This window comes from Anser anser (genome assembly GCF_964211835.1).
Source record: "Anser anser genome assembly, chromosome: 15".
NCBI lineage: Eukaryota > Metazoa > Chordata > Aves > Anseriformes > Anatidae > Anser > Anser anser.
The window spans coordinates 27,452-52,972 of NC_139736.1; the positions used below are offsets into that span (position 1 = coordinate 27,452).

The 25,521-nt window shown below is 48.4% G+C and overlaps 3 protein-coding genes across 11 annotated transcripts in view; all 3 read right to left on the reverse strand.

Moving 5' to 3' along the window:
- Positions 1 to 234: 234 nt before the first annotated feature.
- On the reverse strand, positions 235 to 2,365 carry LOC310882181 (uncharacterized protein). The gene is made up of 4 exons (XM_083800583.1): positions 2,327 to 2,365; positions 2,109 to 2,256; positions 1,914 to 1,968; positions 235 to 1,562 (listed from the first exon to the last, which is right to left on the reverse strand). The coding sequence occupies exons 1-4, from the start codon at positions 2,337 to 2,339 to the stop codon at positions 1,470 to 1,472; spliced, it is 309 nt and encodes a 102-aa protein (XP_083656709.1). The 5' UTR covers positions 2,340 to 2,365; the 3' UTR covers positions 235 to 1,469.
- A 3,952-nt stretch (positions 2,366 to 6,317) lies between these two features.
- Positions 6,318 to 18,038, reverse strand: LOC310882180 (uncharacterized protein). The gene is made up of 11 exons (XM_083800582.1): positions 17,901 to 18,038; positions 17,406 to 17,625; positions 11,665 to 16,541; positions 11,429 to 11,563; positions 11,295 to 11,345; positions 11,119 to 11,178; positions 9,983 to 10,731; positions 7,517 to 7,572; positions 7,232 to 7,278; positions 6,963 to 7,131; positions 6,318 to 6,480 (listed from the first exon to the last, which is right to left on the reverse strand). The coding sequence occupies exons 7-11, from the start codon at positions 10,021 to 10,023 to the stop codon at positions 6,377 to 6,379; spliced, it is 417 nt and encodes a 138-aa protein (XP_083656708.1). The 5' UTR covers positions 10,024 to 10,731; positions 11,119 to 11,178; positions 11,295 to 11,345; positions 11,429 to 11,563; positions 11,665 to 16,541; positions 17,406 to 17,625; positions 17,901 to 18,038; the 3' UTR covers positions 6,318 to 6,376.
- A 2,446-nt stretch (positions 18,039 to 20,484) lies between these two features.
- UNKL (unk like zinc finger) overlaps positions 20,485 to 25,521 on the reverse strand; it is a 53,891-nt gene continuing 48,854 nt past the window's right edge. For 5 of the 9 annotated variants that reach the window (XM_083800562.1, XM_083800558.1, XM_083800555.1 and 2 more), the window contains 2 exons: positions 24,337 to 24,488; positions 20,485 to 22,983 (listed from right to left, as the gene is read on the reverse strand). In XM_083800562.1, coding sequence (XP_083656688.1) covers positions 22,932 to 22,983; positions 24,337 to 24,488 — 204 coding nt within the window. In that variant the 3' untranslated portion in view covers positions 20,485 to 22,931. Of the gene's footprint in view, positions 22,984 to 24,320; positions 25,308 to 25,521 lie in introns of those variants that run through there. The other 4 variants (XM_083800557.1, XM_083800564.1, XM_083800560.1 and 1 more) reach the window with 4 other exon arrangements.

A 25,521-nucleotide genomic window follows, 5' to 3' on the forward strand; every position in this document is an offset into this window, starting at 1 on the left:
TAACAAATGAAAACAGTCAGAAGATAATCATTCAGATGCCAGCATTAGCACCCATCCCTCAACAACACAAGGGACCCCATGGCTAATTTTATCATTTCAAAACAGCAGACAACTTGCCTCGGCACCTCAGAAGTAGATCAAGACAGTCACCGAGCTGCCAAACGAGAGCTTGACAGCTCCAGAAGGAGCTCTTTCCTTTGACCGGTTCCTCCTAAGGTTTATCTAGGACTGGAGAAAAATAAAAACACTCCACATCTGCGAGCTTTCAAGATTCAATGACAGACCTCTCCTCTAGCACTATTCAAGCACTATGCAAACAGCTGCTCGCAAGCAGCTCAGGTCTCCCCCTCCACATTTGCCAAACACCATGGAGATGACTCTGTGCCAGCTGCCCTTCAGTACGTGCCCAGAGGCAGACCGGATGTCTTTGCCAAAACAGTCCGGACAATGTATTAGTACACCGATGGACCGTCACCTTAGTTACCATCACTAACTGCCAGGCAGGACAGCTCCAGGCCAAACACACACACACACAGGCACGCTACAAACGTTACGAACAAAACACAGAACACAAGGCGCAAAAAAAAAGAGGACTCCCAGAGGGAAGCCCTACAGCGACAGCAAGTCAGAACAGGTGCTCTGCAGCAGACCCAAGGAGAGACTCAAATGTCACGACATGCGACTGGAAGCAACTGCCAGAACTGGGATGATGGAGGCATAAAAAGCCTGCCTTCAAGACAAGAGACCAGAAGGATGGGGAGTGCAAACCCCAGAAGAAAAATGCTTCAGAAATGAACTCCCAAGACAGAGCTCCTGATGAAGCCCACATGACTTCCGCAACAGCGAGGATGGAAACAGATGCCATCTGAAACCGAATATGATGCACAAGACCTGAAACACTTCTGCGCTTTAAGCTGCGACTGCAAGACAAGAAGTGCTCAGATGAGCCCTACGATGATGAAACAAGCATTTAGGACCTTTGGTGTGGCTAACAAGTTGCCCATCTAATCCGTCCAGTGGAAAAAGGCAATGAGGATATCAAGACCTGAGGAGCGTGTAACATATGATGATCACATCAAGAAACATTTGATACAAAAAAATTACACGCACAGAAGAAATGATCTCTTTAGGCTCCCACTGCAAGACAAGAACTGCTCAGCTTCCGATTGAGCATCAGCATTATTCCAGTGAGGTCAAGTGTTCGACACCCTCAGGACGGCTTCCCCAGGGCCTGCCAAGCACCAGGAGCAACAGCACAGCACAGACAACACAGAACACAGGCACCAAGCTGGAACTGCCCTGCCTGGCACGTGCTCAAGCCGTACCTGACAGAATCTCACACCCCCACACACTGTCTGACCGTGATCAATCCTAAAAGGCCCCATCCACAGTAATGACTTAAAAGCACAGACCCTCGCCCTATGTGTGCATTCAAAACCCGAAAGCAAACATAGCACTTGCCCCACAACTTAGCTTGGGAATGACGGGAGGCAGGTTCCATCCTCATCAAGGAACACGAAGGCTAGCCAGGACATTGCTTCCGGCACAAGGCTCCTCTTCACCTGCAGAAATAAAGTGCCATCGGGCACTGGCACACCAGCCAAACTTCTTCCAGTGAAACACCCACCTCAAAAACAAAACAGTAGCCCACTGACCTGCTTTGCTACTGAAGTCAGATAGACCAACTCCAGACAACTGCCCGCCTTCCCCTGCCAACCACCCCCAAACACACAGTATTTGCCCCTGGACTTAATTCTCAGGGGTCACAATCCATCCTCAAGGTGGACCACAGAGGCCAACTAGGATGTTCCCAGTATCTTCTTCGTCCCTGGAAAAGAGGAGTCACCCAGAGGTGGGACCAATAGACTACCAGATCAAAAACAATGCCCTTTTCCCAACTGTACTCCACTCACCTTCCCGATCCAGGCTTTGCGCTTCCATTTACTGTACTGAGCCAAGGTCACGTGGCTTAGACCAAGGAGAAAGAACAAACAAAAATGACAATCCACAAAACAGTCTATACCCACTCCTCTTCTTTCCTCACCTACCCCAACAGCCAAGAAGCCCCAGACCCACGTTCCCCAGCCCAGTACCACTGCTTCGCTCACCTAACATCCCAAGGAGATGCATCACGCTCCCAGCTCCTCTTGTGCTCAGAGCATCTCCAGCATTTCAGGAACTGGAACCGCTGACGCCTGGCGCGCCTCAGGAACGTGGCAGGAGATGTACTCTGCTGTCTCCAGGTGCTTCCAAAGCCTGCATAACAGGCAAAGCAGACTAACACAATCCACTGACCAACTCAGGGCCCACACTGCCGTCCACTCACCCTCGTGCCTCATTCAAGTGTCCGTGCCCATGCCCTGGGCTACAAGAAACAAAAAGAGAAGGTCATATCCGTGGACACGCAAACAGTACAGCTCCTTGCAGAGGACTCAAACACAGAGACAAGAGCCAGGAAAAAAAAAACCCTCAGGTCCACAAATGCCAAAAGGCCATGAATGCACAGCAGCCCCAACAGGGGTAATCACAGACTTACCCTTTACAGATGAAAAAGGTGACCCTGCTCAGTCTCTTGGTAATACTACCATGCTTATGCGGTCAAGGAACGGTACCCCACCATTTTCTTAGAAACGAGTTAGCCGGCAATACCTCCTAAGCACACCTCTATTATGTGAATTCCAAGCACTTAAAAACTAGAAGGCTGCAACGTCTAAACGCTCTACAGCCACACAAACCACAGGCAAAAGCTCCAAAACTATAACAAACTGTCCCTAACCCTGAAAAAGACCACCCCTTACACGCCTACTGCTGCTCTTTTCAGATGCATGCTTACACAGGGAGCTTCGATGATACTTATCTCCTAAACCCTGCTCCATCACTTTGCCACCAAGGTTATAACTTTGATAATATTTGCCTTAATTCAGCAAAAATCATAAGGGACCCAGAACCACAAAGCAAACACACAAAGTAAGATTGCCATAATATCCGTAAACATGCTATAACAATTACTCACCTGAAGAAGAGCTGCTTGCAATACAGGCACCTATTACTAGATTGGTTTACTCTAACAGATCCTACTAGTTGTTACCTCACAAAGATGGGCGTACCGGTCTCTACTTGGAAACGCATCAGTCCATAGACTCTTAACCACCTAAAGAAACCTCCAACTCACTGAAGGAAAAACAAAGCACTTACTCTAAAGTGCAGCCCAGGCAGAACGAGCTCTCTGATGGGATGCCTGTGACTCAATGACCACTAGGCCCTGCCTGGAACCCAAAGCCAATCACCTGGGAAAGGGGAGGGGCAAAGCACAAGCAGAAAGAGGAGAAGCAGCAGCTGTGGTTTATTTATTTTTGCTTCAGCTTTGAATATTGAAAGCTTTTCTCCTCTACAACACCTGCCTCAGGAACCAAACAGCATTCCAGTGACCTGCTTTGCTGCTATTCTAAAGACTACCACAGCCCACCTTGCCTGTGGCACCTGATAAGCAGAAGAGAAGGCAACCACAGCAATAAAAGCCACTGCACCCTCAGGACAGTTACCCTCATCCCCTCCTTTACCTCAGCTGCTTACCTACCCCACATGGCAGATGCTTCCACCTGTTCTCTGAAGCCACCTAGAGCACCTCCAAAAGAGAAACTGGAATTTTACTCTATTTGATGTAGTTAAAAAAACTGCAGTGACAACCGCACCCCAAAAATAACAGCTACCTCTGTTCATCACTCACCAGAGTCACTCCAGAGGTAGCTCGGGTCGTGACGTCCTGTACTGCACACTGCGTTTCAGCCTGAACAAAGGAAAACACAGTCAAAAGACAAACATTCAGCTGACAGCATTAGCACCCATCCCTCAACAACAGAAGTGACCCCATATTTAATGTTTTCATTTCAAAACAGCAGTCCCCTTGCCTCTGTACCTGCAAGTTAGATCCAAGCTCGAAAGGAACGGCCACCACCACCCATGCCACCTGGGAACACAGAAGGACAAAACGACCGCTGTGCTTGCAAGCCTCCACCTGCCACACTGCTCCTCTGTCCCAAACAGCCTCACCTCAGACCCTCAGAGGGAAACACCTGAATGTCTTCCCTTGCATCAGATAAGGGATCACCAGGCTGATAGAACTCTCACCTTCCCTCACTGCTCCGTGACACGGGGATTTCCCTGTCCAAGACTGCACGAAGCACCTGCAGAGAAAAAAGCACACCCTGAGGCACCTCACAGCCACAGTGTACCTGCTGCAATACCTCTCTCTTCCCAGCTCCTTTACTTCAGCTGCTCACCAGCTCAAACTGAGATTCTTCGCTCACAGCGCCGCGGCAAACTCTGCCCGGGCCACACAACACACACTGCACAAGCTACGTTGTTTAAGACACACGAGCTGGAACGTTCCTGCCCAACAATCAGTGGCATCGCACAGGAAGGATGCTGCACGCTCCTAGAAACCAAACCTACCAGTCCCGAACAGCTCCCCTGCCAGACAATTCCCCACCTCCTCCTGCCAACCACGCTCAGCACACACACTATTTGGCTCTCAAAAGAAAAAAAAAAGTAAGAACATACACACAGAAAAAACAACTGAGCTCCACAAATGCCAAAAAGCCATGCACACACAGCAGCCCCAGCAGGGGTATTCACAGACTTACCCTTTACAGATGAAAAAGGTAACTCTGATACGACCCTGCTCAGTCTCTTGGTAATACTGCGCCTACGTGGTCAAGCCTCTTGTAGCGTATAAGCAAGCTCTTTTTAGTCCTCTGGAGAGTTACACAAGTAGCTTCATATGTCTAGAGATTCAAATATAACCCAAAAACACAAGTGGATCCCACCATCCCAATAACAAGTGAGACAGCAACCTCTGCTAAATATCCCTCTAGTAAGTGATTTCCAAGCACTTAAAATCTAGAAATCCATAGACTCCAACCTGCCCAAAGAACCCTGCAACTGACTGAAAGAAAAACAAAGCACTTACCCCAAAGAGCAGCCCAGGCACAATGAACTCTCTAATGGCATACCTGGGGCTCATATACCATTTGGCCCCGCCCAGCACCCAAACCCAATCACCTGGGAAAGGGGAGGGGCAAAGCACAAGAAAGTAGAAAGAGCACAAGCAGCAGCAGCTGTGGGGGTTTTTTTTGTGTTTTTTTTTTTTTTTTTTTTTTTTTTTTTTTTTTAAATCTGGTTTAGCTCAACAGCATACAAACTGCAGACAAGAGAACTGGGGTGATTCTAGAAGCAACAATACCCATGCTTTTGCTGCAGCTTTGAATATTGAAAGGACAATATGACCAAGCAAGTAACTGAATTTTTTTCAGCTGGAATTAGCTCAAATCTTTATTTACAAAGAAAGAAAAATCTGGGAGCATAACAGATCACACGCCAAAACAAAAAAAAAAAAAAATCAATTCCATGTAATAACATCACTCGCAGGAAAAATCACGTACTTGAGTAGGCTATCTGAAAACCAAAAGGCTATGCCGATGGGTCAAAACACAATGGACAATGGAGCCTGGCCCTCTGCTGCACCAACTTAAAACTCATCCCTACAATCACCAAGGTGCAACCCCAGCCCAAACACAGACACACCATTTCAGCCTCAACACAGTTTTGGAAACTGCCGGAAAGCAGGCTTCATCCTCAGGCTACACAGGATGGGGCTTCAGGCACCTCTTCACCTACTGAAGAAGACCACCATCAGGAGTTGCCACGCCAGACCACCTTTCTCCTCTGCAACACCTTTCTCAGGAACCAAACAGCATTCCAGTGACCTGCTTTGCTCCTATTCCAAAGACTATCACAGCCCACCTTGCCTGTGGCACCTGATAAGCAGAAGAGAAAGCAACCACAGCAGCAAAAGCCACTGCACCCTCAGGACAGTTGCCTTCATCCCCTCCTTTACCTCAGCCGCTTACCTACCCCACATGGCAGATGCTTCCACCCGTTCTCTGAAGCCACCAAGAGCACCTCTAAAAGAGAAACTGGAATTTTACTCTATTTGATGTAGTTAAAAAAACTGCAGCAACAACCGCACCCCAAAAATAACAGCTACCTCTGTTCATCACTCACCAGAGTCACTCCAGAGGTAGCTCGGGTCGTGACGTCCTGTACTGCACACTGCGTTTCAGCCTGAACAAAGGAAAACAGAAGACAAACATTCAGCTGACAGCATTAGCACCCATCCCTCAACAACAGAAGTGACCCCATATTTAATGTTTTCATTTCAAAACAGCAGTCCCCTTGCCTCTGTACCTGCAAGTTAGATCCAAGCTCGAAAGGAACGGCCACCATCACCCATGCCACCTGGGAACACAGAAGGACAAAATGATCGCTGTGCTTGCAAGCCACCACCTGCCACACTGCTCCTCTGTCCCAAACAGCCTCACCTCAGACCCTCAGAGGGAAACACCTGAACATCTTCCCCTGTGGTGGTTTTACAGGGGTAGGTGACCGAGCTCCACCAAAACCACTCTCTCACTCTCCCTCCTCATAGAAGGACAGGAAGAAAATACAATGAAAAAGGGCTCAAGGGTTGAGATAAGGACAAGGAGATTACACAGTAAATATCGTGATAGGCAAAACACGCTCAGCATAGAAAGATAGAAAGATTTATTGCTTATTACTACACAATGTAGAGAACCGAGAAACAAACGAAAGCAACCAAAAGCACCTTCCCCCCCAACCACCCTCTTCCACCTTCTCCTCCCCAGCGGTGCAGGTGATCGGTGTTTATGGTCAGTCTATAGCGCTGCTTTGCCGCCACTCCTTCTCGGATGCCCTCATCCCCTGTGCTGTGGGGTTCCTCCCACAGGATACAGTCCTTGGTCAACTGATCTGGCATGGCCTTCCCACAGGCAGCAGCTCTTCCAGAACTGTTCCAGATGTAGGTCCATACCACGGGGTCCATCCCTCAAGAGCAAACTGCTCCAACCTGGGTCCCCCACGGACAGCAGCTCCTGCCAGCTCACCTGCTCCTGCGTGGTCTCCTCTCCACGGTCTACAGGTCCGGCCCAGAATCTGCTCCGGCAAGGGTCTTCCACAGGCCGCAGCCTCCATCAGTGCAGGTCCACCTGCTCCACCGTGGCCTCCTCCACCAGCTGCAGCATGGAACCCTGCTCCACCATGGTACTCCGTGGGCTGCAGAAGGACAGCCTGCTTCACCACAGTCCTCGCCACAGGCCGCAGGGGACTTCCGCTCCGGCACCTGGAGTACCTCTCCCCCTCCTTCTTCACTGACCTTGGCGCCTGCAAGGCTGTTCCTCACTCCTCTTGCTCTCCCAGCTGCTGCATGGACCAGCGTGTTTTTTTTTTTTTCCTGTCTTAAATATGCTCTCACAGACGCGCAAACAACATCACTTATTGGCTCCGCTCAGCAGCAGGGCCCTTACCTAACGTGGGGCAGCTTCTAGATTCTTTGCACAAAAGCCACCCCTAGAGCCCCCTGCTACCAAAACCTTGCCACATAAACCCACTACGTCCCTTCACTTCAGTTAAGGGACAACCAGGCTGACAACACGCTCACCTTCCCTCACTGCTCCGTGACACGGGCATTTCCATGTCCAAGACTGCACCAAGCACCTGCAGAGAGGAGAGAAAAGCACACCCTGAGGCACCTCACAGCCACAGCGTACCTGCTGCAATACCTCTCTCTTCCCAGTTGCTTTACTTCAGCTGCTCGTTAGCTCCATCTAAAATAAATGTGCCCGGGCGGCGCCGCGCCAAAATGTGCCCGGGCGGCGCCGCGCCAAAATGTGCCCGGGCGGCGCCGCGCCAAAATGTGCCCGGGCGGCGCCGCGCCAAAATGTGCCCGGGCGGCGCCGCGCCAAAATGTGCCCGGGCGGCGCCGCGCCAAAATGTGCCCGGGCGGCGCCGCGCCAAAATGTGCCCGGGCGGCGCCGCGCCAAAATGTGCCCGGGCGGCGCCGCGCCAAAATGTGCCCGGGCGGCGCCGCGCCAAAATGTGCCCGGGCGGCGCCGCGCCAAAATGTGCCCGGGCGGCGCCGCGCCAAAATGTGCCCGGGCGGCGCCGCGCCAAAATGTGCCCGGGCGGCGCCGCGCCAAAATGTGCCCGGGCGGCGCCGCGCCAAAATGTGCCCGGGCGGCGCCGCGCCAAAATGTGCCCGGGCGGCGCCGCGCCAAAATGTGCCCGGGCGGCGCCGCGCCAAAATGTGCCCGGGCGGCGCCGCGCCAAAATGTGCCCGGGCGGCGCCGCGCCAAAATGTGCCCGGGCGGCGCCGCGCCAAAATGTGCCCGGGCGGCGCCGCGCCAAAATGTGCCCGGGCGGCGCCGCGCCAAAATGTGCCCGGGCGGCGCCGCGCCAAAATGTGCCCGGGCGGCGCCGCGCCAAAATGTGCCCGGGCGGCGCCGCGCCAAAATGTGCCCGGGCGGCGCCGCGCCAAAATGTGCCCGGGCGGCGCCGCGCCAAAATGTGCCCGGGCGGCGCCGCGCCAAAATGTGCCCGGGCGGCGCCGCGCCAAAATGTGCCCGGGCGGCGCCGCGCCAAAATGTGCCCGGGCGGCGCCGCGCCAAAATGTGCCCGGGCGGCGCCGCGCCAAAATGTGCCCGGGCGGCGCCGCGCCAAAATGTGCCCGGGCGGCGCCGCGCCAAAATGTGCCCGGGCGGCGCCGCGCCAAAATGTGCCCGGGCGGCGCCGCGCCAAAATGTGCCCGGGCGGCGCCGCGCCAAAATGTGCCCGGGCGGCGCCGCGCCAAAATGTGCCCGGGCGGCGCCGCGCCAAAATGTGCCCGGGCGGCGCCGCGCCAAAATGTGCCCGGGCGGCGCCGCGCCAAAATGTGCCCGGGCGGCGCCGCGCCAAAATGTGCCCGGGCGGCGCCGCGCCAAAATGTGCCCGGGCGGCGCCGCGCCAAAATGTGCCCGGGCGGCGCCGCGCCAAAATGTGCCCGGGCGGCGCCGCGCCAAAATGTGCCCGGGCGGCGCCGCGCCAAAATGTGCCCGGGCGGCGCCGCGCCAAAATGTGCCCGGGCGGCGCCGCGCCAAAATGTGCCCGGGCGGCGCCGCGCCAAAATGTGCCCGGGCGGCGCCGCGCCAAAATGTGCCCGGGCGGCGCCGCGCCAAAATGTGCCCGGGCGGCGCCGCGCCAAAATGTGCCCGGGCGGCGCCGCGCCAAAATGTGCCCGGGCGGCGCCGCGCCAAAATGTGCCCGGGCGGCGCCGCGCCAAAATGTGCCCGGGCGGCGCCGCGCCAAAATGTGCCCGGGCGGCGCCGCGCCAAAATGTGCCCGGGCGGCGCCGCGCCAAAATGTGCCCGGGCGGCGCCGCGCCAAAATGTGCCCGGGCGGCGCCGCGCCAAAATGTGCCCGGGCGGCGCCGCGCCAAAATGTGCCCGGGCGGCGCCGCGCCAAAATGTGCCCGGGCGGCGCCGCGCCAAAATGTGCCCGGGCGGCGCCGCGCCAAAATGTGCCCGGGCGGCGCCGCGCCAAAATGTGCCCGGGCGGCGCCGCGCCAAAATGTGCCCGGGCGGCGCCGCGCCAAAATGTGCCCGGGCGGCGCCGCGCCAAAATGTGCCCGGGCGGCGCCGCGCCAAAATGTGCCCGGGCGGCGCCGCGCCAAAATGTGCCCGGGCGGCGCCGCGCCAAAATGTGCCCGGGCGGCGCCGCGCCAAAATGTGCCCGGGCGGCGCCGGCGGCGCCGATCACAGACCTACCCTTTACAGATGAAAAAGGTAACTCTGATACGACCCTGCTCAGTCTCTTGGTAATACTGCGCCTACGTGGTCAAGCCTCTTGTAGTGTGCAATCAAGCTCTTTTTAGTCCTCTGGAGAGTTACACAAGTGGCTTCATACGTCTAGAGATTCAAATATAACCCAAAAACACAAGTGGATCCCACCATCCCAATAACAAGTGAGACAGCAACCTCTGCTAAATATCCCTCTAGTAAGTGATTTCCAAGCACTTAAAATCTAGAAATCCATAGACTCCAACCTGCCCAAAGAACCCTGCAACTGACTGAAGGAAAAACAAAGCACTTACCCCAAAGAGCAGCCCAGGCACAATGAACTCTCTAATGGCATACCTGGGGCTCATATACCATTTGGCCCCGCCCAGCACCCAAACCCAATCACCTGGGAAAGGGGAGGTGGCAAAGCACAAGAAAGTAGAAAGAGCACAAGCAGCACAGCAGCTGTGGGGTTTTTTTTGGTGTTTTTTTTTTTGGTTTTGTGTTTTGTTTGGTTTTTTTTGTTGTTTTTCTTTTGTTTTTTCTTTAATCTGGTTTATCTCAATAGCATGCAGACTGCAGACTAGAGAACTGGGTTGTTTCTAGAAGCAACAATACCCATGCTTTTGCTGCAGCTTTGAATATTGAAAGGACAATACGACCAAGCAAGTAACTGAAATTTTTTCAGCTAGACTTAGCTCAAACCTTTATTTATATAGAAAGAAAAATCTGAGAGCATAACAGATTACATGCCAAAAAAAAAAAAAAATCAATTCCATGTAATAACATCACTCGCAGGAAAAATCACGTACTTGAGTAGGCTATCTGAAAACCAAAAGGCTATGCTGATGGGTCAAAACACACTACAGGACAATGGAGCCTGGCCCTCTGCTGCACCAACTTAAAACTCATCCCTACACTCACCAAGGTGCAACCCCAGCCCAAACACAGACACACCATTTCAGCCTCAACACAGTTTTGGAAACTGCTGGAAAGCAGGCTTCAACCTCAGCGAGGCGTGCTCAGGCTACACGGGATGGGGCTTCAGGCACCGCTTCACCTACTGAAGAAGACCACCATCAGGAGCTGCCACGCCAGACCACCTTTTTCCTCTGCAACACCTTTCTCAGGAACCAAACAGCATTCCAGTGACCTGCTTTGCTCCTATTCTAAAGACTATCACAGCCCACCCTGCCCGTGGCACCTGATAAACAGAAGAGAAAGCTACCACAGCAATAAAAGCCACTGCACCCTCAGGACAGTTACTCTCGTCCCCTCCTTTACCTCAGCCGCTTACCTACCCCACATGGCAGATGCTTTCACCCATTCTCTGAAGCTACCTAGAGCACCTCTAAAAGAGAAACTGGAATTTTACTCTATTTGATGTAGTAAAGTAAGTGCAGCGACAACCGCACCCCAAAAATAACAGCTACCTCTGTTCATCACTCACCAGAGTCACTCCAGAGGTAGCTCGGGTTGTGACGTCCTGTACTGCACACTGCATTTCAGCCTGAACAAAGGAAAACACAGTCAGAAGATAAACATTCAGCTGACAGCATTAGCACCCATCCCTCAACAACAGAAGTCACCCCATATTTAATGTTTTCGTTTCAAAACAGCAAGTACCTGCAAGTTAGATCCAAGCTCGAAAGGAACGGCCACCACCACCCGTGCCACCTGGGAACACAGAAGGACAAAATGACCGCTGTGCTTGCAAGCCACCACCTGCCACGCTGCTCCTCTGTCCCAAACAGCCTCACCTCAGACCCTCAGAGGGAAACACCCAAACGTCTTCCCTTTGCTTCAGATAAGGGATCACCAGGCTGATAAAACTCTCACCTTCCCTCACTGCTCCGTGACACGGGGATTTCCCTGTCCAAGACTGCACGAAGCACCTGCAGAGACAAGAGAAAAGCACACCCTGAGGCACCTCACAGCCACAGCGTACCTGCTGCAATACCTCTCTCTTCCCAGCTCCTTTACTTCAGCTGCTCACCAGCTCAAACTGAGATTCTTCGTTCACAGCGCCGCGGCAAACTCTGCCCGGGCCACACAACACACACTGCACAAGCTTCATTGTTTAATGTTATAAGCGAGACCACGCAATTTTCTGGTCTATCGAAGATAATTTATTTATTAAGTAAGCAGGTACAAGCAAAACAGCGCTGGGCGGCTGGGGAGTCTCCGCTCCATCACAGCACGCAACTTTCCCTTTTCAGTGTCGCCGTTTTATAGCATCCAAGTTCGGCTTGTCAGGACTTGTTGAATCTTCTGAAGCTGTGCAGTTCGTTCTGTTTCTTTCAATGATCATGCGTTGTGCTCGTGTTCAAGGGTAGTAAAGCAGCAAACAGTATTTCACAGAGTCTTTGTTTTACCAAGGACGTTTATCCAACACCCCCTCCCCACTATCTACTTGCTTAGTCTTCCCCCTTAACAAGGTCGTAAATTGCAAAACCTTATCTTCTCAGCAGATTCTCTGAATTCTTTTTAAAGACGATGAACAAACACCCGCTAATTTATCACAATCCCTCCTTTCTCTTTTTCTAACATATTTTGTTCATTGATGAATTTTTGAAGCACTTGTTTGCTCAATATTAAAGTTTCTGCGTCATCCTCCTCCTGTTCAAGAGATTCATATTTCGCACACACAAGCATAAGCTGAGCTGCCTCTAATCGGTTTTTTACAATTGTGATTATTTGATTGAATATACTTGGTCCAAAAGTTAGTGTAAATATGAGCAGCAACAAAGGTCCTGCTATAGCTGATAGCAGTGTAGTGAGCCAAGGTGAGTAATTAAACCAGGATTCGTACCAGTTTTGGTGGGCTTCATTCTCCCTTTTTCGTTTTTCTAGCCCTTCTCTCAATTTAGTCATTGTATCCCTTACCACTCCAGTATGATCAGCATATACACAACACTCCTCTCGTAGGGCTGCACACAATGCTCCTTATTGTAGAAAAATCAGATCTAATCCCCTACGATTTTGTAGTACTACTTCAGATGAGGATCGCACAGATTTCTCTAAAGCTTATATAGATTGCTCGATACGGGCCAAATCCTCATCTACAGCGATGCGTAACGAGGTAAATTCTTGGCTTTGTTTTACCAGAGAGGTAATTCCAGTTCCGGCTCCTGCAGCCCCCAGAATCAGCAGAGTGGCTAAAGTAAGAGCCGTAATAGGCTCTCTCTTCCTTAAGTGGTTTTTTGCCATAGCATGTTGGATGTACATATACTCCTCAGAATGGTAAAGAATCCTTGGGATAATTACTACCTGTACACAGAAATCATGAGACGAGTTGAACAATTTCAAAGATAAGCATGGAGTTACCCCCAGAGACGAACATACCCATCTGGTGTTATCTGCTGGTATTAACCATTTTTCTTTGTCTAATTGTGTAACATTTTCTGTAATATTGCATAGATGGAACTTCTCACCAGGGACCATGCCTACGCATCTGCCATTCCCAGTTACTTCCGTTAACGTTATTCCTACATCCCTTCCCCAATTGCATTGTGGGGGATCGGTTTCGTTTGAACGGGTGGTCTCTCCCAGATCCCCAATGGCGTCGTAATATGGGGGCCTTATATCAAGACATAACCAGCAAGGTCTAGGCACGTCTGGATTTGTTGGATTCAACAACTGATAACTAGCATTCATGATTCTCCATATGTTATTCCCGGTCACCCCTTCATTTCTAATCCCGTACTCCGGGTTTACTGATTTATTAGCAACCTCCAGTGGTTTAGGGCTATTAGGAGTGTCCTGGTTCCAGTTAGGACAGAGTTAATTTTTCCTCATAGTAGCTGGTAGGGTGCTATGTTTTGGATTAGGATGAGAAGAGCGCTGATAACATGCTGATGTTTTAATTGTTGCAGAGCAGTCTTTACACCAGGCCAAGGACTTTTCGGCTTCTCACTCTGTCCTGCCAGCGAGCAGGCTAGGGGTGCAGCAGGAGCTGGGAGGGGACAGACCCAGGACAGCTGACCCAAACTGGCCAAAGGGGTATTCCATACCATCTGATGTCATGCTAAACAATATATAGGGGTGGCTGGCCGGGGTGGGGGGCCGGCTGCTCGGGGATAGGCTGGGCATCGGTCAGCGGGTGGTGAGCAATTGCATTGTGCATCACTTGTTTTCTTACACATTATTATTATTAATACTATTATCATTATCACTATTATTATTATTGTTATTATTATATTCCTGTTTTAATAAACTGTCTTTATCTCAACTCACAGGCTTCACTTTCCCGTTTCTCTCCCCCATCCCAGAGAGGGAGGGGGGAGGGTGAGCGAACGGCTGTGTGGTGTTTAGCTGCCAGCCGGGTTAAACCACAACAAGGAGTTAGCATTCTAAAAGCTTGTGTAGGCTGAATCCTCAAAACACTCCCCGACAGTTTCTGATTTGGTCCCACCCGTTGGGGACTCTTAGTCTCTTCCTTCTTTATATAGATGATGCCTCCCCTATCAGTCCCCCAGCAGTAGTTATCTGCTGAACAACATGGTGATCTTCCCATCTAATCAGGCAGGCTCCATTTAAAAGGTTTGTGAGGGTGCGCAGACCCAGGAACAGTGTAAACAATCGTACCCATTACTATGTATCGCAAAAAAAAAAAAAAAATGGCTAGGGCCCATTTTCCAGAGTTCTTTACCTGGCCACGTAATTCCCCACCGTTTCACTCTCTGCATCGCTTGTCAGTTCGGTTGCAGCGAACTACAAGGTGCAGGTTCTTCTCGGCAGCAGCAGTGTTCTTCAGGGGAGTTTCTCAGGTAACCGCGACCTTTTTCTGATCAAACAGGGTCCCCTCTCCTCCTTTTTACGATACATAGACAGTTAGACCATACTTATCGAGTTCGTTTCAACGTGAGCTTTAAGTCATCAAGGCCTGCGACCGCTTCCCATTCGCTTTTCTGGATCGGTCCTTTCACGCGACTGGCATGCGTTCACCCCTTCTCAGCCGTCCGGATAGCCGTCTCTGTGATAAGTAAAACAACATAGGGGCCTCCCCACCGTGCTGTTAAAGACGTTTCTTTCCATGTCTTAATTAGAACCCTATCTCCAGGTTGTATCCTATGGATTGCTATATCTAGCCACCAAGCCTTTTGCTTGCAACTCCCTCCGTCGGTTCATAAGCTGTATTAAATAAGGTTTTAATTGGATATCCTGTACCTGGGGGTGATCAGATGGCATCTCTAAATCATAAGGCATACCATACAGCCTTTCAAAAGGTGAGATTCCGACATCGGCTCGGGGCTATGTCCGGATATTCAATAGTGCAAGCAGTAAACATTTCACCCAGGAGGTTTTAGTCTCTATCATAAGCTTTGTTAGTTGCTTTTTAATTTCACCATTCATTCGTTCTACCTTTCCCGAACTCTGAGGATGCCAGGGAGTGTGATATTCCCATTTAATTCCCAGAGCCTTCATCGTGTCTCGGGATACCTTTGACAGAAAGTGTGGGCCTCGATCAGAGTCAATTGCTTCTATTACCCCGTATCTGGGTATGATGCTTTCTAATAATATCTTTACCACGGTTTGAGCTGTGGCCCTTGCCGTAGGGAATGCATCAACAAAGTTTGTTGAACTTTTTGAAACTCCCATTTCCGAGGAAGCCCCAGAGCCAACCTCGCGCTTTCTGACCCGCTGCCCGCCCTCTTCCCCCTGGCCCGGGCCAGCCCTGTGCCCCAGCCCCGCGCCTGCTCCACAGTTCCTCCCCACGCCAGGGGCTTCCCCTGCCCCAGCCGCTGTTCCCTCGACACCCAACTTCTACCCTGCCCCCCCTCCCAGAAGCAGCCGCAGCCCCGGCCACACTCAGTGACCCCTCTGTGCAGCCCAGCCCCAGCACACCAGGTCCAGGGAGCAAAGACACTGCAGCTCTACTGCCCTCCCCGGCTGCCCTCCCCGGCTGCCCTCACCCAGCAGGGTGGCCCCCACACCCAGAGGGGCCGTCCACGTCCACTGACATTCCCCCCCCCACCCCCTGCCCCCTCCGTACTCACCCCCCTATGGAACCTGCACCCACAGACACGGCGACAGCCCCTTACCAGGGCCACAAAGGGCAGTGCAAGCGAGAAAGCAAACTTTATTAACTTGTACGCAGGACTCCTGGGAGGGAGGCTGCAGCAGGGCTCCCTGCCTGTACATTCTCCTCTTCCCTTTGGGGGCGCTGCAGGGCTCAGGCATCGAGTTAACATCCCTCTGTCCATCTCTGCATCCGTCCCACGGGTAAGGGTTGGTTCCTGTGGCCATGGGCTACGAGGCACAGGCAGAGGAAGAAAACAAAGGAAAAAGGGAACAAGCATGCCACAAGCAGCGAGAGAGAAAATGGACAGACAGTCAGCTAGGGCAGAGGGACAGAAGAACCACCCAGAGGGCAGGGAGCTGGACAGGGATGATCAAGAGGGTTGGACAGGGAGCACAACAGAGGCACAACTGTGACGGCCAAGAGGACCGAGAGATCGAGAAAGGAAGACAAAGGCTGGACGGGGTGGGTCTAGCGAGAAAGGAGGAAATGGGGCACAGCACAGGGAGAGACAGAGAAGACAAGGACAGGAAGCAGAACAGAGGGACTGAAAGCAAGAGTAAACACATGGATAGGGAGGGGTTTAGCGGGAAACAACATGGACAGGGGAAGCTGGACAGAGTGACAGACAGAAGTTAGTAAAGGAACAATGGGGCTAGGCTTCGTGCCAGAAAGACAAGGAAAGGGACAGGAAACAGGATGGACGGATGGAGGACAAAACAGCAATGGGAAGGCACCAAGACAGAGAAAGTGGGGGAGGGGAATATGGAGAATGATGTGGGGTGGGGGTGGGTGGGCACAGGGATACAGTGATGGGACTAGGAAAGAGGACAGGGAGCACAACAGATGGTCTAAAAGAAAAAGGGATGGAAAGCATGGAAGCGCAATCGAAACAGTGGAGCAGAGAGAGACACAAGAACATGGAAAAGCAGAGGGAGACAAAGTAGGAAGAACTGTCAGAAATTGAGAGATAGGGAGCAGGAAAGGAAGATCTGCAAGATGAATAACTGATGAGAGATGAAGAACTTAAAAGTTCTTAACGGAGCAGGCAGGGGGAGGAGAACACCAGAGATTGGAGCGCTGCGACTGAGGGGTGCAGAAGGAGACAGAGATGAAGAAAGGAGATACAGCAGTGTGGAGCAGAGCTGAGACGGTAAAAGAGTGTCAAGGGAAGGGGAGCAGGACAGAAGCAGGGAGAAGGAAAAAGGGGAGCAAGCTGGACAGGGGGCTTAACGGCATACGCCGCGGGACAGAGACATGCGGATGGGTAGGACAAGGAGCTGAAAGACCGCGAGTGCAAAGAGTGGGGCAGATGCGGGAAGTGAAACATCAGCGGGCGGGGAGGGGGCGGGGATTGAGAAAGAAGGGAAGAAGGACAGAGTGGGGAAAAGAAAGACATGGGCAGAGAAGAAAAATCCTCCAAAGAGCAGAGAGACAGAGAGTAAGGGGCTAAAGGGAGCAGGGCAAAGAGAAGAAAGAACCTGGGGAAAGGCAGCAACACAGAGGAAAAAGGGACAGGGAGCAGGCTGCAGAAAAACATGCGGATGGGAAGCAGGCCGTACAGAGAGCAAACAAGCAGGCAAAAGAGATGGACGAGGACAAAACAGCAACGGACAGGCTGAGAGAAGATGGGGAGGGGTGGCAGATGCAGAGGAGTGCAAAGGCAGCTGGGGACGCAGAACGGGGGGACACAACCCAAAGGGCCTACTGCTCACCGCAGCTCCCGCTCTGGGTACCGCCAGGAGGATTTCATGGTTCAGAAGCTTCTCGCTCGCTCTCTCCCCCAGCTTCCTCCTCTGTAAGGATCCAGATGCTGAGCTATCACACATCCAAGAGAATACACTGGGATGTGGCACTGCTTCCATGGGCCAAAGCTCCACCAGCCTCAGGTGACTGCAGCAGGACAAAGGGAGCTCTCGGCCCTGAGCGCCAGCCCTGCCAAAGGAAGGCAACAAGCTGCTAGCAGCCTCGCATCTTCCCAAAGCCTGTCTTGGGCTGCTGGCCCATCTCCAGCCGACCAGGAAAATGGCCCGGCCATCACCTGGAAAACGTCCCTGGGCGGGCAGACCTGGCTCCCGCTGGGGGCTCCCACCACTCCCTGCCTGTGGGTACCCATGGGCAAGGCCCCGCTCCCGGCCGCAGCACCCTCCCCCTGTGCCTGCTCCCTACAGGACGACCCCCGCCCAACGCTCACCGCCGAAGACTCTCACCTCACCACCGGCAACCACGCATGCAGCCGGCCCCAGCTGAGGGAAAAGGCCACCCCGCGGCCACGGACCCCCAAGCCAACGTGGCTGCCCGGCAGCGTCGGCCTACAGCTCCCAGCGTGCCTCGGGGCAGCCCGAGGCGGGGCACGGCGCACGCGAGTGCCGGAGCCGTCACGGAGCCGCGGCGGCGGCGCTCTGCCGGCCTGGGCTCAGCGCTGCCACCGCTCCTGCGCCCGATCCACCAGTCAGGCCCTGGTGCCCGCGGCCGTGCTGCGACGCGTCTCCGCTTCTGCCCGGCCGGGGCGCGGGTCAACGCTGGCGGCGCACGCACAGGGGCCGGGCGCGGTGCCCGTGGGTTGCAGCCCGGTTGCGCCGCCCCGCTCCTTCCCCTGTGCTGCAGCCGGGCCCCGCCCCGGGCCGGGAGCCACCCGAGCCCTCTAAGGGGCCGCCTGGAGCGGGGTCGCTGGCGCCGGGGTACCGGGAGCACGCCGGGGCCCCGGGGGAACGCGGAGGGGTCGTGCGCGGGCACGGGGGACGTCCTCGCGTGCGTGTGGTCGGGTGGAAGACGAGAATTTAGCGGCACCCAGTGGTCGCTCCAAAGACAATCTCCGATGTCCCTGTATGTTCTGTGATACAAAAAGGAATGGCTGCTGCCCGCAATGGAGCCTCCCAGAGTTTTTGCAGGAGGGACTCTTTAAAGGGGCTCAATGAAATGGCTACAAACGTGACAGAAAGCCATGGGAAGTTTGACCTTGGGCTGGCTGTTGCACGTGGAGTTTATCAGTTTTGTTCTTTACAATGGTGAGTGAGAGAGGCTGAGGGCTTCCACCTCACTTTATATTCTTTTTGTGTTTGTTTTTTTTTTTTTCTTGGTTGCTCTGTTACTTTTATTGCTAATGGTATCAGGGGAAAACAGGAAGCCTTGCTGGGCTGTTTCATACCTCACACATTGCATGGACAAGAGGACTACAGAATACCTTATTGTGAAGGCTGTCAATTAGATGCTGCTCTTGTGAGCAGACTGAAGGTTCAGGACTTCTGGCTGTCTTCTCATTTGCTTTGTTGCTCCTAACAGTATTAATTTCACCAATCTCATGTAGCAAAAGTCCTTAACTAACCCCAATAAACTGTTTTCATGGTGGTTTTTTTGGTGGTATGTAAATAAAACTGATGACTGTAATGAAACCGTGCTTGACATGCTATTTTCTTCTCCAGCTCATGACGGCTGCAGCGCTATTATCTTTGACTCCTCAGGGAATTCCTGATTCTTCATCCCCAGTGAACAATAAACTTATTTTTGACTGCTGTTTTTACCCATGTAACATTTCCACAGCTGTGGTGCGCTTCTCATACCAACTGCCCTGGTAGCCCCAATTCCACGGAGCCGCCGTCCCTACTCACCTCCACGGCTACAGCCACAGTCCTGGTCATATAGTCGGCAACACTCGGCGGTGGCTCTTGTTGGCATGATCACTACCGCCACTCTATCCACACCTTCGTTACTGACTTTCTCATGCAAGGTGAGCATGTGAGATGAGACTTTTTAATACCTGGCATTAATTTACTTGCCTTACCAATTAATCATGTGTGATCCAGTTTGATGCGCAGTGGCTGCTGGAAGAAAGAAAAAAAAAATTCCAAAAAAGTCCTGGACATTAACAGAAGCGTAGGGAGGACAAGAGAAGAAGCTAGTGTTTTACGTGTCTAGAAAACCTTGGTGAATCCTGATCTTCAGCACTGCACACGGTTACTTTTTTTCACTTCATGAAAGACAAGGTGAGAATATTTAAAGAGGCTTCAGTTTCTAACATCCCTAATACTGGAGGGCGTGTGAGGGGAACAGACTGCGGAAAGCATTCCTCCTAAATAGCACCTCATATTGCCACTGTCAAGGGCAGAAAACTGTTCTAGACTTACGACAGTCGCTCCAACCTCCTAGCATGCTTTGTATGATCTTAGCACATGTGGTACAGAGAAGAATGGAACAGAAGAGTGATTGTTTTAATTACTTCGACAGCTTCCAACTTCTAGACTGTGCTGCTAAATGATTACCTTTTTAGGACAGTAAGACCCCTTTATTGAAACAGTAAACACTAATACCAATGATTGAAAACTTGAAATGATTAGGAATGCCAAACTGTTGGGGTTATTCAGCCTAGAGAAGACAAGGCCCCGAGGAGAACTTATTGCAGCCTTCCAATGCTTAAAGGGAGCCTTCAAGAAAGATTGTGGGGGGCTCTCTATCAGGGAGCGTAGCTACAAGACAAGGGGTAATCATTTTAAACTAAAAGATGGCAGATTTAGCTTAGATATTAGAAAGAAAGTCTTTTTACTAAGGGTGGTGAGGGCGCTGCAACAGGTTACCCAGAGAAGTTGAGGATGCCCCATACCCACAGGTGTTCAAGGCCAGGTTGGATGGAGCTTTGAGCAACCTGGTCTAGCGGAAGGTATCTCTGCCCTTCACAGAGGGGTTGGAATTAGATGATCTTTAAGGTCCCTTTAAATCCAAACCATTCTATGATTAGATTGCAGAGAAAAACAGATTTGTAAATTTTTGATTCTCTGTAAACACAGTATAGCTCAGAAATAAAGATCAAAATTTTATTTCCACGTTGGTAATAAAAATAATTCCATGACTTCTGTAAACCACTGCATAAATGCTATCATGTAGAAAAGTTTTAACAAGTGTTAAGAATTTTAAACAGTTCACTACAAGTGAATGGGTATGCATTATAAATAATATGTTTTGTATTAAGAACAATTCACAAAATCATTTCTTTCTGTACACTCTAAATATTAACAGTTTTCATAAATTAATATGAGTTAAAATTCCTTTTTTATTTAAGGTCTGATGGTGACCACAGTTACACATATAGTGTGACAGTAATAATATGATTACCTGTATTTGATACTAGAATATTCTGAATGGCAATATATAAGAAAACAAGTATGTCTGTAATAATCAGCTATTCAAAGAAGACTAGTAATAAACTTATAACATGCAGTTTGGGATCTACCTGTGAGTAGCATACTTTCGGTTAAATTACAGCTCTTAACTGTAAAAACCCTGAGAAATCCCAGTTTTAATCTATTATTCCCCAGGCTATAATAATCGTGACAGCATAATGGCATCCACAATAAAATAATATTCTTACATAAATTAACACAAAATTTTGTTAAAAACCAAAATGAATCTTGAAAATTTACTTAGTTTGCTTTAAAATATTTTGAAAATGCAACAACTTACTGTGTCACTAAAATATAATGTATTTTCCAGATAGTATATATAGCACAAGGACAAATAAGGGTCGGGGTTCCCTTCTTACTTCTTCTAAATAGTCATCTCTAGTCAACTGCATGCATCTTATTATCCTTCATTTTAAAGTACTGGTGTAAAAGTACACATTTATTTGTCTTTGCAGTTGACTTGCTTTTTACTAAGATACAGAAAACTTTGCTTATAACTTCTCACATAAAGAATTTTATGAAAAACATTTATAGCACTTTCCTTTGAGTGCTATGTATGGTTCAAGCCATCACCTAGGGTTTGTCTGTAGTTATAGTGAGCTGCCCAGCCTGACAATTTCACAAATAGGTACATTCCTTTCATCTGAATTTTTTTCCTTCTTCACCAAATGATTTGTCAATAGTTTGTGTCCGTAATTCAGCGCAAGAAAAGCTTGCAGGGGAACATATGCAAAATTTTCAATACTGATATTACTATGGGACACACAACATTATTTTCAAGATTCATCATTATAAAACGCAAAACATACAACTGTTTAAAAAGCAACAAACTCAACATATTAATTTATTTCCTCTTAAGAAAAGCAACACACAAACTACAAATGTCAATGTGATGATTCATGCTGCAAATATTGTTTAAATTTCTTTTTTGTTGGCATCACAAGATGAGGAAAATCACCTATTACCACCAAAAAAAATTATAAAGAGAGAGAGACCAAAAATAGCTACAGAATCACAGCCAATTGCGCACACATTCACAAAAAGAACAATAAACTTTGACAAGAAGCAGAAAACCATACTGCCATATCTCTGAGGAAACAAATGTTACATTGCAGCGTATCAGCAGCACAATGTGGGCTGAACTGGTTTCCTCTAAAATATCACAGCAAAATTTCTGACCAAACCCTTTCTAAACATGTTTGTGAGTACAACAGTTGCAGAAAACTGTTCCACATTGTGGATAAATATAGCACACCAGTATCCAAAATAATCTCTTGTTTGACATTATTCCTTGATTTGCTTATTGTTTAAAAAATCTCGTATGACTAACTCTGCTTTAGTCCAAAATTCTGTTACAGATCAAAAACAAGTATTGTCATAGACTGCACAGATGGAAAAAGACAGTCAAACTTGATGATCAAGGTTCCTTTTTTTTTTTTTTTTGAACGTCCAAAACTTGTTAAACCTTTAAAACAGAGCAGCATCTTATTTTAGGACACAATTAGGGCACAAAAGTGTGTTTGAAAATGCCAATATAGTCTAATTTTATACTTTTTTCAGTACAAATATTTTTGAGTAACTGTGTGAAAATCAGCAAAATCACATTTTAAATCCAAATTTGATGTTTATTTAAAATGGACTACTATGATCTTCAAACAAAATTTTAAAAAAGGAATAAGTAGACATATATTTAATATTTTATCCTTCTTCTCCCTTCCTGAAAAGTCTGTAACGTGCTTGCAGGCTGGCATGTCTTACAAAAGCAGCAATGAGTCTGTACATTTAGTTATCACAGAAATATGTAATGATTATTTTTTGCTAACTCAAGCCTTCATACAAAGACCACAAAACCCAGTGAGGATACAATAATTTAAGTACCTTTGGCTTGGGTCCTATATTTAATACTGACAGAATTCAAAAAGCTTTATCTATTTCAACAGTAATTTTAGTATACATCTTGTTGTTTTTTGTTTGTTTCTTTCAGCATGAATTAACTTTAAACAGATAAACTCTTTACTGCCTATGAACTCAATTCCTATACTGAATACAATAATACGGAGATACAAATCATGTAACACAGTAGTAGGTCATTTCAATGTAAGCTGTACTAGTGTCACACCTGTATTAAACAAAAGAAAGAATAACACAGGCAATTACTCCTTGTAAGAAAAGTAGATAGTGTTAACATACAGTAATTGACTAACTTCTCCTCCTGAACTGAATGTTCCCAACAACCAGGATGAAATAAGTATATTACCACCACCCTTTTAAAAGAGTCGCTGTGTCAAGAGTGCCGCTGCCTGATTACATACTTAAGTAATTCTGTAGTTCCTTTCAAATGTGTTACCTCATTGCTGAAAAAGCGTATTTTTAAATATTTATAAAAGCAAGAGACATATTCTAATTATCATCAAATTGTATGATACAAAATTATGCAATTATTTGCAAAATTCTCTTTTTATGTCTTCTGCTATTTTATATGGCATTTGCATAGGCACTTTGTAAAAGTGATTGTATATACCATATGGGTTCCCATTAAGTACCACACAAGTTAGGTAATATACAAAAAATTTAAGACTACAAATGTCCAAACAAAGAGAGAAATGCAAATGCACAGTTGTTTACTAAAACTGATCTGTTTCACAAAATGTAAAACATGCCTTTGAATACGAAAGCATATGTGCCTCACTGTTTTTCTTTCCACTGGTACATTTATAAATACTGTAGTATGCAATTAACTTATAAATTGTAAAAAAACTAGGTAAGATCTCACTTCTATTTAATCATATTATGATTTAACAGTAAAACCATCTGAAATATTTAAAATTCACAGTACACATATATAAAGCATCATATTATTGTGTATTAAAAATAAACTTAAGACCTAGAAAGCAGCTTGAAGCAATTTACAACGTATTCTCTAACAAAAAACAACAATTAAAAAGTGCATTTATATTATTCATAGTTTTTCAAACAACCAAGTAAACATACTGTTAGACCAATTCCAAAATACTGGCTCTGGCATACCATACACAACAGACGTGGCAAAGGTACCATTTGTACTGTTTAGTGTGTAGCTACTGTATCTATGTATCTATCTTCTGTTAAGGAAAATAACAGGTGTAAATACTTTCATTCATGCATTATGGTAAAATTTATACAAAGTGATTACAGTGCAAATGAAGCTAAGTAGACTGTGCACTAAGAATGTAAGTGGATGGGAAAAGACTGGGATGGAACTGGGCAGGAACGAAAGAACCTCAAGACTAATAAAAAAATCATTGAATGGCTGAAACTGATATGTAAAGGTGAGCAAGCAAAGCAACTAGGTTTCTTACAACAAAATCAAAATTTACCTAGCACTATTAAGTTGATTAATTATCAGTGATTTATATAATTCCTATACAAAATACAAAAACATAAAATATTTTTAATTCATAAACATGATATAAGTACCATGCCTGTATGTTACCGTGGATTTTTTGATTTCTTGCAACAGGGACATTCTTCTTGTCTAGCTGCACAGTGGTCACAAAGTATGTAATGTTGACATGGATTCAGGATAATGCTACGATCACCTTCTCGACATACTATACACTTCTTTGACTGAAGCTGAAAAATCACCTGTAAGATGATTACTGCACTCAGTGAAAATGAATCCAAACTATACAGTCACGTTCTAGCAATTTTATCCTTAGCTGTCCTCGATAAATTTCTGTTGTAGCAACACAAAGGACAATGTTCTTGTATGATGAATAGCTGAGTTGCAGGTCATGAGATCAGAGCATGCACAACATTTAGAGTAGCAGCTAGAAGAGTACATGTGCATTTAGAATGGAAAACATCTAGGTTAGCACCTCCGGACTGCAGTTTTCCTCCATGACTGGGATGAATGATGCAAACCAAGAAAAAAAAAAAAAAGAGAGGAAGTATCCTTTTTCATTATCATATGCTTCCCTATTTTGACATTTCAAACCACTACTACATTTTCTTAGGCTGTGAGAAATGTTTGTGTGAGGACAAAATGGAATTCACAAATGTAATATACTTTGAATAAAGCTACTGATACAGACTTTGGGGAGGGGAGGATGTTACAACTGCAAATAAGTGTCTCCATATAGTAAACCATATCAACCTTACTAAGGAACAGGAAGCATTTAAAGGTATCTACAAGCCATGTTCATTTCCTGAGAGAGAGGTGCTCAGATTAAGAGAAGTATCCAGAACACTGTAACACTGCCTAAGACAGCAACTTTCTTCTGGAAGGAAGAGCTAGGTGAGAAGAGACCACACTGCTGAAAGAAACCTGAGAGACTGAGGAACTGTAAAGGCTGGTAATGGTTCTAATCACTCCGGCCTGGCTGAGATGACTTCCATTCCAGGATCTAATGACTTCGTTCAGATAAAGAGATTCCAGGATTCTTTTGCTCCTATTTAAAATACCTCAGGAGAAAAACAATAGTGGTCCTTAATCCAAACATACTTGGTAATAGGAACCTGGTAAATATCAAGTCTCATCTACTTGCTTTCTTGCCAAAGACTTAAGTTATGTTTTAATGTCTTCTAAGGAAAGTCTAGCTTTTTTTCAAGGCTCCAGTTCATGCTGATATAGATGGCATCGTACAGGAGGTGCACTGAGACAGAGAAGACACTGCTG

What these genes read in the sequence shown, in the direction of transcription:
- LOC310882181 (XM_083800583.1), bottom strand. An exon ending in GCATCTCCTTGGGATGTTAG is followed by an intron (nt 1,969 to 2,108) that starts GTGAGCGAAGCA and finishes CCTTGGTCTAAG; the next exon opens with CCACGTGACCTTGGCTCAGT. An exon ending in GCAAAGCCTGGATCGGGAAG is followed by an intron (nt 1,563 to 1,913) that starts GTGAGTGGAGTA and finishes TTATTTCTGCAG; the next exon opens with GTGAAGAGGAGCCTTGTGCC.
- LOC310882180 (XM_083800582.1), bottom strand. Translation starts at nt 10,023, where the DNA reads ATGCCATTAGAGAGTTCATTGTGCCTGGGCTGCTCTTTGGG. An exon ending in TCACGGAGCAGTGAGGGAAG is followed by an intron (nt 7,279 to 7,516) that starts GTGAGCGTGTTG and finishes TGGTCCATGCAG; the next exon opens with CAGCTGGGAGAGCAAGAGGA. An exon ending in ACAGCCTTGCAGGCGCCAAG is followed by an intron (nt 7,132 to 7,231) that starts GTCAGTGAAGAA and finishes GTCCTTCTGCAG; the next exon opens with CCCACGGAGTACCATGGTGG.